The sequence below is a fragment of the Saccoglossus kowalevskii genome, chromosome 1 (assembly GCF_978046115.1).
Source record: "Saccoglossus kowalevskii chromosome 1, keSacKowa6.1, whole genome shotgun sequence".
NCBI lineage: Eukaryota > Metazoa > Hemichordata > Enteropneusta > Harrimaniidae > Saccoglossus > Saccoglossus kowalevskii.
Window position 1 is genome coordinate 12,398,418 of NC_140641.1, and position 17,184 is coordinate 12,415,601.

At 34.1% G+C, this 17,184-nt stretch overlaps 1 protein-coding gene across 1 annotated transcript in view; it reads left to right on the top strand.

The window, feature by feature from the left end:
• Positions 1–15,769, top strand: part of LOC100366320 (sodium/hydrogen exchanger 6-like) — a 42,000-nt gene extending 26,231 nt beyond the window's left edge. The window contains exons 8-16 of the mRNA XM_078012606.2: positions 1,090–1,195; positions 1,449–1,537; positions 1,920–2,033; positions 3,181–3,292; positions 4,039–4,192; positions 5,245–5,302; positions 10,623–10,711; positions 11,226–11,322; positions 12,484–15,769. Of these exons, the coding sequence (XP_077868732.1) occupies positions 1,090–1,195; positions 1,449–1,537; positions 1,920–2,033; positions 3,181–3,292; positions 4,039–4,192; positions 5,245–5,302; positions 10,623–10,711; positions 11,226–11,322; positions 12,484–12,720 (1,056 nt within the window). The 3' untranslated portion in view covers positions 12,721–15,769. The remainder of the gene's footprint in view (positions 1–1,089; positions 1,196–1,448; positions 1,538–1,919; positions 2,034–3,180; positions 3,293–4,038; positions 4,193–5,244; positions 5,303–10,622; positions 10,712–11,225; positions 11,323–12,483) is intronic.
• The last annotated feature ends 1,415 nt before the right edge of the window (positions 15,770–17,184 follow it).

Sequence of the window (17,184 nt, forward strand, 5' to 3'; positions counted from 1 at the left end):
AACACGATTTAGCGGTTTCTCCATCTCGTCGTGAAAAATAGTCGTCGAGCAGTTGTCTGCTCCTTTTTGACGTAGTCTCCATTTTCAATATATAAATAAATCACGTGTTTGATAAGGGCGACATGAAACCGTTCCATACTCAGAGTAATGTCGCGGGGTATCTTGAAACACATGTCGACTAAACTATGCATGTGCGATGACACCAAAATAACTTTAGAGTGGAAAAATACATTCAGTGGCAGTTCTGTGTTGCTCGCGATCACCATGTAACAATTGTTGCAATCTTAGAAGTAACGGGACGTTGTTTAACTTTAAAATGGCAATCACTCAAACCGTAACACGCGTGATGATCACAGTCGAGTCTTGACAATTAAATGAGCGCGATTTGCGAGGGTATTTTGTACAAAATGTGTTCGTAAATCCTACTAATAGATATTTATTTTGTTCGTAAATTTTGTCAAAATTTCGTAATTTACGACATTTGCGAGCGACAGCGAGAGCACAGAACCGTAAAATATGAGAAAAAAGATATTTTCACTGGATTTTATTTCCACTGATTCAACCTTTCAGTGAAAATAGCATATTAAGTAAATTCCAAGTGAAATTAAAATCACTCGGGTACTGTATACTGTAAATTTTTAATTTATAGGAAATCTACTTTATACTTGTGTTACCACTGTGTACAAGCTTTGCTAACTTTCCAGGTTGGTTTTCGTTCAGCGTCCTCTCAAAGCATAATTTCAAACAATACATGATAGGATTAATTGTAGTGAAGACTATAGTACCGGTAATAACGCCAACTTGGATCAGTATAAGCATAACTTACGAATGCTATAACTTTGTGTTTTGATTTTTGGCCAAGATACTTAAAATTAAAAGGATTTTCAACTAAGGTTTGTCGACAATACAACTTTGATACATATAGAAATATGTACTTTACACATATACATGTATATAGCAAATACAGTAACTTTGTTTTTCAGTATCGATGCAAGTTTATGAAAATCTAAGAAGTGAGCTTGGTTTTAATGATAATGTACCAAGTATCGTAACTTAATTTAGTATTTTTCTTAACAGTCTTTCTTGCACTTGACAAAATTCACTAAAATTCGTGATTTCCCAATACTGGAGACAGTGTTGTTTTGTTTGTTGTCATATTCCACGTTTCTGATAGCTGAGTCATTTGGACTGACGGGTAAGAATATGTAAATTAGTATTTTATTTAGAATCCACTGTGATGTGATGACTATTTGAAGGTTTCTCTGCTGTTCTATTTTCAAATTTATCTTCCAAATATCCAGTATTTGTGAAACAATGTTTCTGCACTGGGGTATAAATTGAATTTGATTTCAATATAATATACAGAAATAAAAAATAGACAAAATTTTGCATCCAAAGTATTGACAGGAAACCGAATTCTAATTCCTGTACTATTCTTATTATATTAGGTATCGTTGCAATGTTGTTTTGTGGTATGACACAGGCTCATTACACGTACAATAATCTATCTGATGAATCCAAGAAGAGAACCAAAGAGGTGAGATTATAACGTACCTTTTCACCACCAGACTTTCTCGCCCAAATTTTGCACTTTTTGCTTATATTCGTCAATATTTCTAAAAATTAACCCTAATTTTGGAGTTAACAGACAAAATTTGAGTCAATTTTCAGTTTTTACACAACTAATCTTCTAAGGAAAGTGCAGACTATAAAGGGGACTATTTTATCAATTTGTGATGAAAACAGGGAACTGTTGGTGAAAAAAAGATAAATTTAATCACACTGCCCACTTTCCTTATATCTGTAACCATTCCTCCAAATTTGCTGTTTTGGTAGCAAAAGCCATACATTGTGAATATAAAATAAAAATTGAGAATGGCTTTTATAACAACTTAAACTTTTCTATTTTTTTTTTACAGTTATTTGAATTACTGAATTTTCTATCTGAGAACTTTATATTCTCATACATGGGAGTAGCAATGTTTACATTTCAAAGTCATCAGTGGCACATAGATTTCATCGCAGCTGCATTTGTATCCTTTATAGGTCATTGACCTTTGACCTTTCTTCAGGGAAGCAAAATTAATAAAGATTCTTTGGGATCACAACACATATTCAATAGCACTACGAATTCTTTTAAATTTGCAGAGAAAAATTTGGCACAGATTGATATCAGGAAGTAAAAGGTGGAGGCACTCTAACATGTTTCCATGGAAACAATGGTGGTTTCTCCATGGTATTAAACTCTCTTTCAGTGGCCATTTTTGAATTGAATATTGGGCATGATTACAACGGATGTTTATAATAAAAAATCTTGAAAGTGTTTTCTCTGAACTATCAAATAGCCAGTAAATAGGAAATTCAGGAAATTTATTAGTCCTTCCTTGAGCTTAAAATGAAGAGTCAACTGTAAATGAATATCTGAATTAGGTACTAACTGCTGAACTTAAAAAAAAATGTCAAGTGTCAAAAAAATTACTATATTGAACAGCAAAATAATACATAGAGCAATAACCTCCTGTAAATGTAATGCTGCATATGAGAAAGTACCACATGTGTTATTAAAACTATGGCACCGAATCCCAGCATGGCTTCCATTTGGCCATAGGGCATCCTTTAAAAAGGATGCCTAATAACCAAGCTTATTTCACATTAGTACTACTACTGCTTTGTGCATTCAATTGGCCTTGTAAGGTTGCACGCTCTCAGTGTGGAATAAGCTTGGTTATTAAGCATCCTCTTTTAGAGCATCCTACTCAGTGCCCAAGTGAAACCACGCTGGTGCATGTAGCTAGGCAATTTGGTGCTGTGATCACCAGTTTGATTACTTTCTTTAGATACTTTCTCATATAAATAGCGTTACGTTTCCTGTGAGTTATAATGCTATGCAGCCAATCAAGTTTCCCTTTACTATTCTATTCATACATATTGTCAAATAATTACGTATTTTATTATTTACCAAAAAAACTTTAGATAATTTAATTTCCCATCATCATTATAGGTCATCTCATTTCCAATAGAAGCATACAAAGACCCAAAATTGCATTTACCTCTCGCTGGATCAATAAAATTCAACCTATTTTGAGCGTATTAAAGTGCATTTGTAATAGAAAAATTACAATAATTTTACTACATATCAAACTTAATTGTTATTCTCCTTGATAGTATTTCTCATATTAGTTGGCGGTTGGTGTTGCTCGTGTTTGTAACATTTATCCATTATCATTTCTACTCAATTTAGGTAGAAAAAACAAAATATCATTTAATTTTCAGCATATGCTAGTTTTTGCAGGTAAATACCTAGTTATATTTTATCTAAGTATCTTGTATCATCTTAGTTCATCAGCAAATTTCTTGAATACTTTTCTTACAAATTCTGCCCAATTAAGATTTTTTCACCAGTAATATCATGGGTTTCGTTAAGCCCAAATTGGTCGTCTACTGTACTCGCTGCCATCTTGACTGCCTACGCCGGTATCGCTGCAGCGCTTCGCACTGCTGAGAGACTTTTTATTTATTTTTGGCCTGTTACAGAATGATGGCCTGCTATTGAGTGCATTTGTGAAGCCCCTGAATGTTATGACTGTTATTCTATCCATCAATATTTATATTCTTTTCAAAGTTATTTCTACTTTTTGATTTCAACTTTAGAATAATCGATAGCTGTAAATTGTTGAATGTTTTATCGTATGAAATCTACCGTCATTCACAAAGTGAATATTTGTCACCTTTCACAAAATAAATCGCAAATTAAAATCCACATAATTATATTTTTTCCCAAAATTGTCATCAAAACTAGTAGCCAATAAGAATTTATGTCCATTTTGCTAAATTATCAAAAAAATTGTGAAAAAATACGGTAAATGTTGTACCATCATTTCTGGGGGGAAAATGATGGTAGTCAGAAGGTTAATAAGGCTGTCCTATCAAAAAACAACATACTAAAATTAAAATACGGTTTGCTTGATAAATGCGAATATGCACATTTTACTGATAACTGTACTATGAGAGTTAAATTGTCTATTATTGCTTTCACAGGCCTACGAGGAGCTATAGCATTTGCGTTGGCCATTCGTAACACTGAGACAGCGGGCAGGCAGACAATGTTGACTACTACATTAATGATAGTAATAGTTACAATAGTTGTGTGCGGTGGTGGTACAACTCAAATGTTGACATGGTTAAAAATCAGGTAGGTGCTGGCATTGATACCTTTGGTGTATATGATAGGGATATGCAAATGTTATATTGAGGTTTCATCTTTTTTTAGCTCCGCTGTCGACTTTGTCGAGCGGAGCTTATCATATGAGTGATTGTCCGTCGTCCGTGTCAATGTTTTACTTTTTCGTCTTCTTCTTGAAAACTACAAGCCTGAATGCTTTGATACTTGGTGTGTATGTACCTGGGGTAGACCTCTCTTAGATTTGTTCATTTCGTGATATCTTCAATTCTCTAATTTTGGTGAATATTTTTGTAATTTTGGTGAAAAGTGATATTTTCGACTTCTTGTTAAAAACCACAAGTCCAATTGCTTTGATATTACATATAAAGATACTATATGTGGACCTTTCTCAGATTTGTTCATTTCGTGATGATATCTTAAATTCTCTAATTTTGGTGAATATTTTTGTCATTTTTGATAAAAAGTGATATTTTCGACTTCTTGTTAAAAACCAAAAGTCCAATTGCTTTGATATTACATATATAGATGCTACATGTGGACCTTTCTGAGATTTGTTCATTTCGTGATGATATCCTCAATTCTCTAATTTTGGTGAATATTTGTGATATTTTTGACTTCTTGTTAAAAACTGCAAGTCTGATTGCTTTGATATTACATATATAGGTACTACATGTGGACCTCTTTCAGATTTGTTCATTTCATGACGATATCTTCAATTATCTAATTTTGATGAATATTTATGTCATTTTTGGTGAAAAGTAATATTTTTGAATTCTTGTTGAAAACAAGTCTGATTGCTATACATACTATACATATTGTTCATTTTCTAATGATTTCTTGAGTTCTTTAATTGAAATGTGCATTGCTAACAGCAGAGCGTTGTTTGAACAACGTTGTCTGCTGTACTGCGGTGTTACAATTGGAATGTTTGGAACTTATCACTTGGTGCTGGTTTCCATGAAATCTACATGATGAACCAACTATTAAATGAATGGTCACAATCACAATTTGCTGCCTTCATGTGCAAATTTGAAATTATATTGTTTTACTAATCCTCTCAGAGTTGGCGTTGAAGATGATGATACTACAGGACAAAATGTTTTTCAAGAACTGGGCACGGTAAGAATAGGCAATGAAGAGGTAATTGCATGTCATTGTTTTATGTGGCTGTAGCCATAGTAACCTGAGTGATCAGTGTGCCCGTTCTTAAGTGATTTTTATGGCTGCCTTTATTCTACTGGATCAGACTGCTGGTACTACAGTGACTGAACATTTGAAATTTAGGTACACCATTCTGCTCTGTATTTAGGTGTGGGTAGTCACAGGGACTGGAATGGTCTACCTCTATTACAAATATGGTTCTTGTTCTAGTAATGCTCTGCATGTGGTCTTTCATTGTTATTTCTTTTCTTTTTTGGGGGGCACTGAAACAAATGTAGAGTACAATTTGAAATGTGCATCTCTGACACCATTAACCCCATTACAAAATTAGGATTAGTTTTGTTGTTTTTGAGTGGTCAGTTTAGTCTCAGTGAATTGCAAGACCACCCCTTTTTCCTGCTGCTGAAACTTTTCAGATTCTGAAGTGAAGTTCAAAGTATAAAGCAATATTCTTGCTTTGACCAGTATGACAAATTTTTGTGAGGATTTTACATGGCAAGGATTTTGAACTTTAAAATAAGGTCAGATGTGTATTTTATGATTTTTTTTTCTAATCTCAACACTTTACTTCCGCTAGGGCTGCATCTTGACAACAGTAAAGAAATGTGAAAAAAATAAAAATTACACCACAAAGAGTATTTTTAGTCCCCGTTCGGACGAAGTCCGAAAACGGGGACTTATAATTCGGTTTCCGTGCGTCCGTCCGTCCGGAGTCATATCTCAGAGTCCCTTGGACCGATTCCGTTCATTCTTTGCATGTGCCTAGTACTTTATGTGGGACATATGCACATGCAGTGGTTTAGCGATTCGATTCAAAATGGCCGACTGGCAGCCATCTTGTTTTTTGAAAATGTTGTATTTTGGACATGCTTTGTCAGTTTTCATTCAAACTTGGTACATAGATTATACATGTTAGGATACATGTCCATGATGATTTATTTCACAATTGGATCAAAGATGGCTGACTGGCAGCCATCTTGTTTTTTGAAAATGTCGTATTTTGGACATGCTTTGTCAGTTTTCATTCAAATTTAGTACATAGATCATACATGTTAGGATACATGTCCCCGACCGTCCGTGAGTTCCTGAGTCTGTCCGTTCGTCCGTGTGTCCGTCTGTCCGTGCGTCAGTCTATCCAACGTCATATTTCAGAATCCTGTGGACCGATTCCGTTCATTCTTTGCATGTGCCTAGTACCTTATGTGGGACATATGCACATGCAGTGGTTTAGCGATTCGATTCAAAATGGCCGACTGGCAGTCATCTTGTTTTTTGAAAATGTTGTATTTTGGACATGCTTTGTCAGTTGTCATTCAAACTTGGTACATAGATTATACATGTTAGGATACATGTCCATGATGGATCAAAGATGGTCGACTGGCAGGCATCTTGTTTTTGTTTTTTTATGCGGTATCTTGGACGTGCTCTGTCAGTTTTCATTCAAATTTGGCACATGCATGTACTTTATACATGTTAGGATGCATATCCATGACAATTTGTTTCAAAATCTGGTCAAGGATGGCTGATTGACAGCCATCTGACTTTTTGGCCTCACTACTATATTTCCACAATTTATGTACCATTTTCGATCGTATTTGGCACATACATCATACATATCAGTGTGTTTCATAATCAGATCAAAGATGGCTGAATAACGGCTGTTTTTATTTTGGCCATATTACTATGACACGAAACACGTGTTTTGATGTAAATAAACAATCTGTTGTATACGCCACTTGGAACTCAAGTTTCAAGGACACGCTCGCGACAACCCCTCCGCTTTAATATGACGAGCACAAAGAGAACTTAACAGGGACTGTGTCATTTTCAATGACTTGTTTTTTAAAAGTCGATGATTTCCATATTGAAAAAAAAATATATTCACAACTTTTCGATCTGTACAATATCTGAATCATAGAGAATTCTACTAATTCAATTAATCTGATTTTCAGTGTAGGTTTGTCACATACAATTGTATGCATGCCAGACTGCATGAATCAGTGCACCAACAGCATTTTGTTAACATTTTGCATCCTTTGTGTTAACCTTTTGAATGCCATAGTTTTCCCCAATGATATTTTGGTTTCACATTTTCAGTATGTTTTCATTTCTTAATTTTGAGTCATAATTTCCCGTTAGTTACAAGTCTTGATCAAAACGTTTGAAAAAATATGTAACAAAAAATATATTTTGTGAAACATAATGTGGCTTGGCACTCAAACGGGAGAATGTATCCCAATATGCACTATTTCTGTATTCTAATTACCACATTCATCCTGGCTATGTATTTGTTTTTACTTTCAGAAAATAAGAATTCAAATTTCAGTAACTGAATTAATTTCTTTTATCGTTTTTTTCCCCCCCTGATAATGATTCCTGTCATGTGAACAAATTGAACTTTACGTTTTTACTCCCAATACTAGGATGAGAGACTACTTGATGTTGATGTAAGTTGAATATAACTCTTTAAAAACATGAAAAATTGCAAATCACTTTTCCAAATCTCTTTCGCTGCATTTCACTATTACTGGCAGAAGTCATTATTTTGCTCTTGTTGATAGTTTGTTTTGTTTTGTTTTGTTCTGTTCTGTTCTGTTCTGTTCTGTTCTTTGTCTGTATGCTATCTACCAGGGTAACTACATGTACTTGTCTGTTTGCTAACTGCTCGTCATACATGTCAAGTAGTGCACTACATAAGGTGTCAAAGGTGCTATCTAGGTTGGGATTTTATGTCAGAATTACTGTACTCACTTGTTTTCTGGTTTTGTTTTTTGTTATTTTTACCATTATTTTTTTCATTTACTTATTTCCCTACTAGTCGCATGTACTCTTACGTTGATCTGACCAGTGAAAAATGCAGTATAGATGAGAACATGTTTGTTTTTTTATATTGTCTTATGCTGCATGTTCATGAATATATACCGTATTTATCCGGGTATAAGCCCAGGGTCCTGAACATGGAAAATTGCCAAAAAGAAGGGGTGGGCAAAAAAACCACAAAAATTGACAACACGCAGATCGAACTGCGGCAGGGAATAGAACGGCAAATGAAAACATGCAACGGAAATAAATGAACAATATGCAACATTAGAAGTAAAACAAAAATAATGTATTGCTTACAATGTGACAAATAAATCAGAAATAATAAAAATCGACAGTGAGGAATCATTTGAATTAGGATTTTCCCGCCGACAAACACTCCCAATACGCGTGAACTAAAAATGAATTAAAATGTCAGGGGTTAAACTGCGTAAAATGATTTCCGGTCTCGACAAATTGCGAATCAACCGTCATACAAGAACAATAATAATTTACAAATTCACACTGTAATAATTATAAAAATTCATAGCTGTTTGAAAAAACTTCTCAGATCTTTATTTGTACGTTCATTGCCATCTTCGTCAAACTCAAAACCCTCAAAGTCCAAGTCCAACTTATTCCTGAAGTTCGTCGATATCGTCCCATACAATTTGGACTTGGCACTTTTAATCCATGGATTTCGCAGTCTGTCAGCTTGGCACTTTTCATTCATGTCTAATCATAATAAAGAGCCGAGAAAAATGGGGTCGCTCTGCTGCGATGGCACACGCTGCTTTTGTTTACAGTCTAGCAATAATCTTTGACCTTTATGCATCTGCTTTACTGATTGGCTAAGAATGACATCACTACTAGTATTTCATCATAAAAGGTCAAATCATGACATTGCTTTCTTATCAGACTCAACGCTTATCAATCACGGTGAAAGTTATCATTCAGCAAGTTCCGGCGGTTGGAATGTCTCATTATATGGATATCGCGGTGGACTTGAAATAGGAAGTTTTTTTTTTTATCCAACAACAGAAGAATAGTTTTCATGACAGAAATGCAATAGCGATGATGAAAGATGGTAAAAAAGTTGACAGTCTTCAGCGTGACATTGCAAAATTGCTGGCCCCAGTTATGGATTCGCAAACTGCTACAAAATATTTTATAAAGCCAAAATAACGTGATTTCAACCACTCTCCCAGGTACGCGTTGCTACAATATTGCAACATTGGTTTCATTGTCGACAACTCCAAAGCCGAACGAGTGCGACACTGGCTTAGCGGCTCTCCTTATACGATTTGCTTGAATCGTTTCTAAGGAAGCACAAACCAAACGGCCGGCCCTTTTTAGGGCCACGACATATTTCAAAAAGAAAACTACCGTTTCTGCTTTAATATATATTCTTATATACTTGCTGACTGTTCTGATTCTGAAAAAAATCAGCGGTGAACGCGCTGCCCTGAAGGCAGAAAGCTGTCACAGCTATTTTGCGTTCACCCCTTGTTTTACGCATTTAACAATTATATTTTGAATTTTTATAAGCATCACGACAACTGTTGATACAACCACAGTCAACGAATAGAAAATGTTTTTTTTTGTGTGTAGAAAAAGACCCCCTGGGCGTGTGACAGCAGCACCTACATAAACTAAGCCAGTAATACATTCCTTGTATTCAACTTATTATCTTTTTTTTTTTTTTTATGCCTTTTTGTTCCCTTACTCTTTATGTGGTTATTTTTCTTTTACTAATATCTGATTTGTAACCCTTTTCATCCCCTCCGAGGGATGTTGTGTGTTAATAAATAAATAAATAAATAAATAAATAAATAAATAAATGACCTCAACTTCTTTATTGTGTCAAAAGCGGGGGGTGGGCGTTTGCCCAGGCATGGGCTCTTACCCGGATAAGTATGGTATTGCTATGATATCTCATGAAATAAATGTTGTATTTGCAGTTGACAGCTTTGTCTATTACTTAAATGCAGTGTTTCCTCTCGGCAAATATTGCACTGAGCAACTATTTTCACCTGAAAACTCAAGTTAAATATTAATATCATTTTAATATTTATGTGACATTAAGCATAAAATTGTGCAAACGATGAAATTTTACTGCCTATTTGGTGAGGCTCCTGAGCAAGTCGTTTAGTAATGAGGTTTACAAGAGAATCCAGCTGATATGCTTTCACTGTTTTAGTACATGTATGTACAACAAGTGCTGCACATGCATCTTGGGATTCATCTTCTTTTCAAATGTTTCCGTAAGAATCAATTTAACTGCCAGCCTGTTTCATCTTTTTATATGGTCTTCATATAGTAACTGTGATTTATTCAATAATGTAACTTACAGTTGTGCTTTGAATACCATGTTAGCATATGTTCCAAGTTAGATATCACTACATGTATAAATACATGAAAGTTCATGGTAGAATGATGAACACATTTATTTATTTATTTATTTTACTTCATTTCACAGCAAGATCCCAATGCTGCCAGGGCAATCAGAAGAGCCAAGAAAAAAGAGCAAGCCTGGTTGGTTAGTCGATGGTATAACTTTGACCATAAGTATCCTTTATAACAATTCACAAATTTATAACAATCTGCAATCGTAATTGCTTGCTTGAGGAGTATTGAAAGACCATACATTGTATTATTTGTTTGCCTTTTTATTTCCTCAGAATGAATTGTTTGCCTCGCCTTTACATCTGCGGTATTACCAACTCTTCTGACTTACGATTCTAGGTTGATTCAGAATAGCTCATCAGTGCCTATTCTGTTACCTGTTTTCCAGTGTATATGGCAGGAGTGGTGTCTGCAAATTTTTTGAGTTGCCAAAGGCACGAAGTAGCTAGCTAAATCTTATCTTATTTCATAAGCTGTGCGTACAAGTGAAACACGTCAGATATTCATACTTGTTTGTGTTTAATTAGTCATTACACTAATTGGTGATGTTTTCAAAAGCAGCAGTATGCGTCAACGATGTTTGACTTTGTTCATATAATGCTTTGGAGACTAAGAAAAATGTATGATTAAAGAACAGAATAATGTCTAAGTGTAGATTTACTTAACTGCCTTGTAGCTATGTGAAACCAGTACTTACAAATAGAGGTGCTGACTTATCACAGACCTTACCAGGTTGCTGTAGTGCAGTAGCTAGATGTCTTACAAGGAAGGAGGTGGGTAATAATTTTACATGTGGAGGGCGGGGTGTGGGTGGGGGCCGGGTGTGGGGGTATTTGACTATGTTAAGGAGCAGTCATTATGCTACTTTCAGACTATCGTTTTCATATCAGCTGATGAGCTCATACTTTGAGAAGCATTCTTAATTACGAGTTAGTTTACGACTGACCTGCTAGTTAGTGTTCAAATAAACATTTGGTCTTTACCTTTGTATTTTGTTATTTTCCATATTTTTCAAACATTTTGATCAAGATCTTGTAGCCAATTCGATATGATGTCCACATGGATAAAAATTTACAAAGAAATTAAAAAAATACAAAATTGTGGTAAGGAAAATGATACCATTCAAAGGTTTATCTTGGGTATTAAACTAATCACAATAAACGTTCTCTTCTACATTAATCTCTCGTAACATTGTGATATTCCTGGGAACATTGCCAGCAGTGTTTGTTGTTTGCTCCTCGTCAACTACTGGTATTTGCAAATCAGATTTATAGATTTGGATTTAAAACAAAGTCAGATTTCAAGCAAAAGAATTGTATGAATATGAAAATGGTGAATTGTTGAATCCTATGACATTATACATTTGTACATGCTGAATTATTATTTTATCTCAACCAAACAATTTTATTCCATATTTGGAACGCTCTTATCAAATATGTGGAACTTTTGGCATGCAAATGAGTTTCAATCAAAGTCATAACAAACATTCCTAGGAATATTACAATGTTGCAAGAGAAATTGATAGGGAGATAGCTCTTATCCTGATTAGTTTTTATAGCACCCGCTGTAAGGAATCATCCATAACTTTATGCTACCATGAACTTAGAGTAATGTTATTTTGTCAATTTTTCCCATGTTGAATGCAGCTATTTGCATAAATACTTGTATACCCGGTACATTGTGTCTCATGACATATTACTGTGTGTTGATTCATTTGGTACTAGAAAGTTAATTTTAGCTCAGTATTGCGTGGATAAAAAAAAAATTAACAAATTCATGTAAAATACAGCTCATGCTCTTTTAATTTGCTGATAACTAAATCTCACAAAAGTCACTGAATCCCTGTCTACGAATGCACACTTTTCTCAGTCCTATGATCACTTAAGACAAATTCCAAATGCAGCTTTACACTTATTGCTTGTATTTGTCAATAGGAATCTACAATGCCTCGTCGCGGCAGTGATTCTGAGATAATCTTGGACGATGAGCTGTCATATGGAGAGATGCCAACCATCATCGGTGGCGGGTCTACAGATGATATCACACCAAATATAACACCTAATCCACATGATCAAGACCCAGCTAGTGATGGTGATTTGGGACTTGGAGATCATGAAATGAGCCCTCGATCACAGTTTAAGGGAGTGACTCCAGGCTCCTCTCAAGTATAAGAGTATCTGGTAATGGACATATACAATTTGGTACGTGTATATATATGTACTAATTGTAACAATGACAGAAAATAATCTGGTTGTTGTATACAAGTATATGACCATAGTAAATATCACTACTGGTACTGGTATTGGTAAGGTAACACCATATAAATACATTGCAAATTTTTTTCATAAGCTGAAGTAACATTTTTGTGTGTTTGTAATATCTCTTTTTGTGTTTTCACAAAACTATACAAATCACTTTTCTCACTTCAGTCATCCCATGACTAGTTTAAAGACTTTATTGGTGTAGCTTCAGTTTGGTTTGTGTTGTCTTGGCACAAATATGTATGGCATACAAAATAAATACACAATTAAAACTGATTGTCACAGCCATTGGTAAAAGTGGACAATCTTATCTGCTGCATCTAACCAGCAGTTGTGTGAATAAATTATTCGTGTTTTCCTCTCCCCAAATTAATTGCATTTATTATTTTTATAAATTGATGCCATTTAAAATATTCAAAATTTTTCACAACTGCATAATTTGAAGTTTTCTCTCTGAGAGATATTTTTGTCACAATACGTCAACAAATTATGGACCACCATATTGTTGGACCTTGTCTGTACACAACTAGGTGTAAATAGCCTCCATGTATAATTTTGAAATATTCCATTTAGAATTTGTTTAATGCATGAATGTAAATGACTCGTTTTCAAGGAGTCTTCAATTTTCTGATGTGATTGACACAAACTTGGAACTCGAAAATGATACGCGTGTTCGTTTAGTATGTTCATTCTAGTTGAATTCTAGTGTTATTGATTACAAGCAGGGTAAGGTATTGATATTGAACTATTAAGCCAAAGTGTGAAAATAATTTTTCAATAATTTCAGTTTTTAATAATACATTCAGATATTATTATTTTTGTATGTTATTTATTGAAGTTTATGAATTGTTTATCTGCAATTTTATTTTTTATTTGAGTTGAGTTGACTTTTATCAGTGGTGGTTGTTTTTGAGACTAAAATCCACTGTCATCACATGCAGGGTACAGGCGAACTTTGCTTGGGCATTTATCTCTTGCATGACAGCACGTTGACACCATGGTTGGATGTAGATATCCAGATATCATTTATATTAAATTTTCTGCTTTAATTAATTGATCAATTAAATGTTATTATACATTATGAAATTCTTTAAAATGTGATTTGAATAGAATACCTCAGTTGAGCATACATCAGATGGGAATTTCCATTGATTCCTACAACACTTCACAATGCTCTGATCAGTTGGGTTTTGAACAATCGTTGATTGCTGAAGTTTGTTGAACTATGCTCACATACTGCCTTTTGTAGCTTAGAAAATGTACCTTAATTATGTACATTGTATCCCTAAAAGGCCGACTTTTTTGCAGTAATTTTGAAATTTGTTGTATTTTCCTGTGATGTATATGAAATGCATGTTAGTATTTTTATTTTTTTAACATACAACATGTGTTTTATGGTATTTTTTTTTAAATAATTGTAATTAATTTTTCAGTTTGCTGAAATGAATTTTGAAGCAACAAATGTGGGATTTTACTTTCGAGTTAATTTAGAATGAGGTTTGTTAAAGCGGTCAGTTTTATCTGAATGCAAATTTAGTTCACTGATTGAAAATGACATTAATGGTGTTGATAATGAGATACTTTCATCATGTAATCCCATGCATTGAGAGTTTTCTCTTTGAAACCAATAGAACATTTGCTTCAATGCTGCAAGCATGGGTAAATATATATTGCCACATTTGTACATCATTTGCCTTTCTCATTAAATATGCAATGTATATACAAATACCGGTATATCAGCAGAAAGAAAAAAAAAATAATTTGCATGTCTTTCTGACCACCAGGGACTGTGTTCTGACCTTGGGTGTTTAAATATGCCAACAGGTGTGAAATGTACAGACAAAAGAAAAAATAGAATAACATCCGTTTTATTGAAAAAATAAGTACTGTAAAGTCATTAATTATTTAGATGGTTTTAATTTTGCCTTTAAAATTTGTTAAAGTTAATCCATGTGAATATGTAAATTATCATAGAATTTGTGGTTTTACTAGAAAATCTGAATTATAAACCCAGTAAAAACAATCAAAATATTAAATACCAGTAAGAATTTATGCATTCACAGTATTTCTTGTACTCATAATGTAATAGTGATTACATTCCATCTCATGCTTGAGTGCAATAGTAATTCAAATCAAAGCTGTATACGACTGTATTGAAGTACATGGTTGCGTTTGCATATGGAAAATATTGCAAATTAAATGTGTTGGTAAATTGAAATTTGACAATCTGGATGAGATTTTAATGTGTATTGTATGTGTTTGTGCCCATCAGATGGATTTAGGCAGGTCTTAATGTAGGATGTATGTTAATACTGTGCAGATTTAGCCAAAGTGCCAAGTCTAGATTCACCAAGCTGTTCTACCTCAACTATTGAAGTTTACTATTGGGCCCAACCCATTCCAACTCGCAACATCAACCATGGCAGGTAGACGTCTGTACTCCTAGATTTGATTGGTTCATTGAAGTCTGTACTACTGGATTTGATTGGTTCATAGAAGTCTGTAGTACTGGATTTGATTGGTTCATTGATGAAAATTAACAGGTCAAGTTATTTCTTAAATGGTATTGAATTGACTGAGCAAATAGTAGTGTAGAATATACCTTTTGTATTTATGTAAATTAAACCTCAGTTCATCACTGTGAATGGTGCAAAGCATCTGATTGCTGAATCTGTTCAATTTCGCTGTTTTTGACATGGTTTAAGTTTTGAACATGCATTCAAATTTATTGTTCAGGCCATTTGACACTTTATTGCCCAATGACAGCTGAATCACACAAATTGTTCTGTGATCTGTACAGAGTTGTTTATTATCTATTTACATTTCAAGTTTTTATTTCTATTATTTTTGGTAATATACTTTGCTTAACATTATTATTTGGTTTCTCTATAAGCTGTTCAACAAGTAAGATATGTACCTATCACTGGCTTTTCTGAATTAAACTCTGTGCAAACAAGTATATGTGTATTTGAGTGAATTACCGTGTTACGGTAGGTATGAACTATGACAATCTAAGTTCCCGAAAGTTTTTTGATGTAGAGAATCCAACTGACTACATTTTGTAATGATCTTTACGACATGGTATGTACGGTTTCATTTACCCTTTGAACACCAAAATTAACTTTTGTCGTAATTCACAAATTAGTTCTAAATATCGTCTATGCATATTAATTAGGTAATTTGCATACCATTAACCCTTTCAATGCCGAGGTAAATTTTTGACTCCTTTCACAAATCTTTCCTACATAATTGTTTCCACATTTTCTGAAAAATTAAAATCAAGACTTGTTGCCAATTGGGAAAATTATATCAATTATAACAAGAACATTTAATAAAAAAAAACTTAGGACAGGATTTGCAGAGTATTTTAGAAACATTGCAGTTAGTACAATGACGGGTACAGGTACCTGAAGCTTAAAAGGCGATGGACGTCGCGTCACTTCCTGTTCGATATGGGACTCGTATCGTGTAAAATGCATTGTTTGCTGACACTAAATTCGAACCAATGCTGTGTGAAGACCACTGCCCTTTAATAGTATGGTGTAAAGAAAGTATATAATGTGTATAACCATAGTTAGTATGTAGTATATCGCTCTCACTCTGTCGATTTAATATTAAATACATGTTACTCTACTTGTAGTCGCTATTCTCAGAGTCAGTAATATCGTGCCTCATACGTTTCCTCTTCATCATTATCCCATCACATCTTTGCCTCACAGTCGATGCAATTAAGTTCTATTAGATACGGATGTGATGTAGCAGATTCAGTTGTCTCAAAATTCATCTCATGATATGTTACCTGCTCTCCATGTTTGGTATAATTCTGGAATAATTTGCATGTTTTAATATCAGTTGTTCATAGATCCATGATGTCCATGATGATGGGAATGAAAGAACAAATCGTGCCCTTAGAGATGCATCACATAATGGGGACATTCCTTAAAATGGTAATATTGTCCACAGTCCCTCTACAAGTCCGGAGAAAAACTGAAAATTGCTGAAGAATTCATTGACAGAATAAATGATGCACTAATTGAATTTGCCGAAGCTGCTCTGTCTATTTTTAACAAAGACCACGTCCCAGGTCATAACTATCTTAGGAATGTTAAAACTTAGCACAACATATCGGAGAGTTTTTTTAGGTCCGCTTGTCGAGCGGAGCTTATCATATGAGTGATTGTCCATCGTCCGTGTCAATGTTTTACTTTTTTGACTTCTTCTTGAAAACTACAAGCCTGAATGATATTACATATATAGGTACTACATGTGGACCTCTTTCAGATTTGTTAATTTCGTGGTGATATCTTCAATTATTTAATTTTGATGATTATTTCTGTCATTTTTGATGAAAAGTGATATTTTTGAATTCTTGTT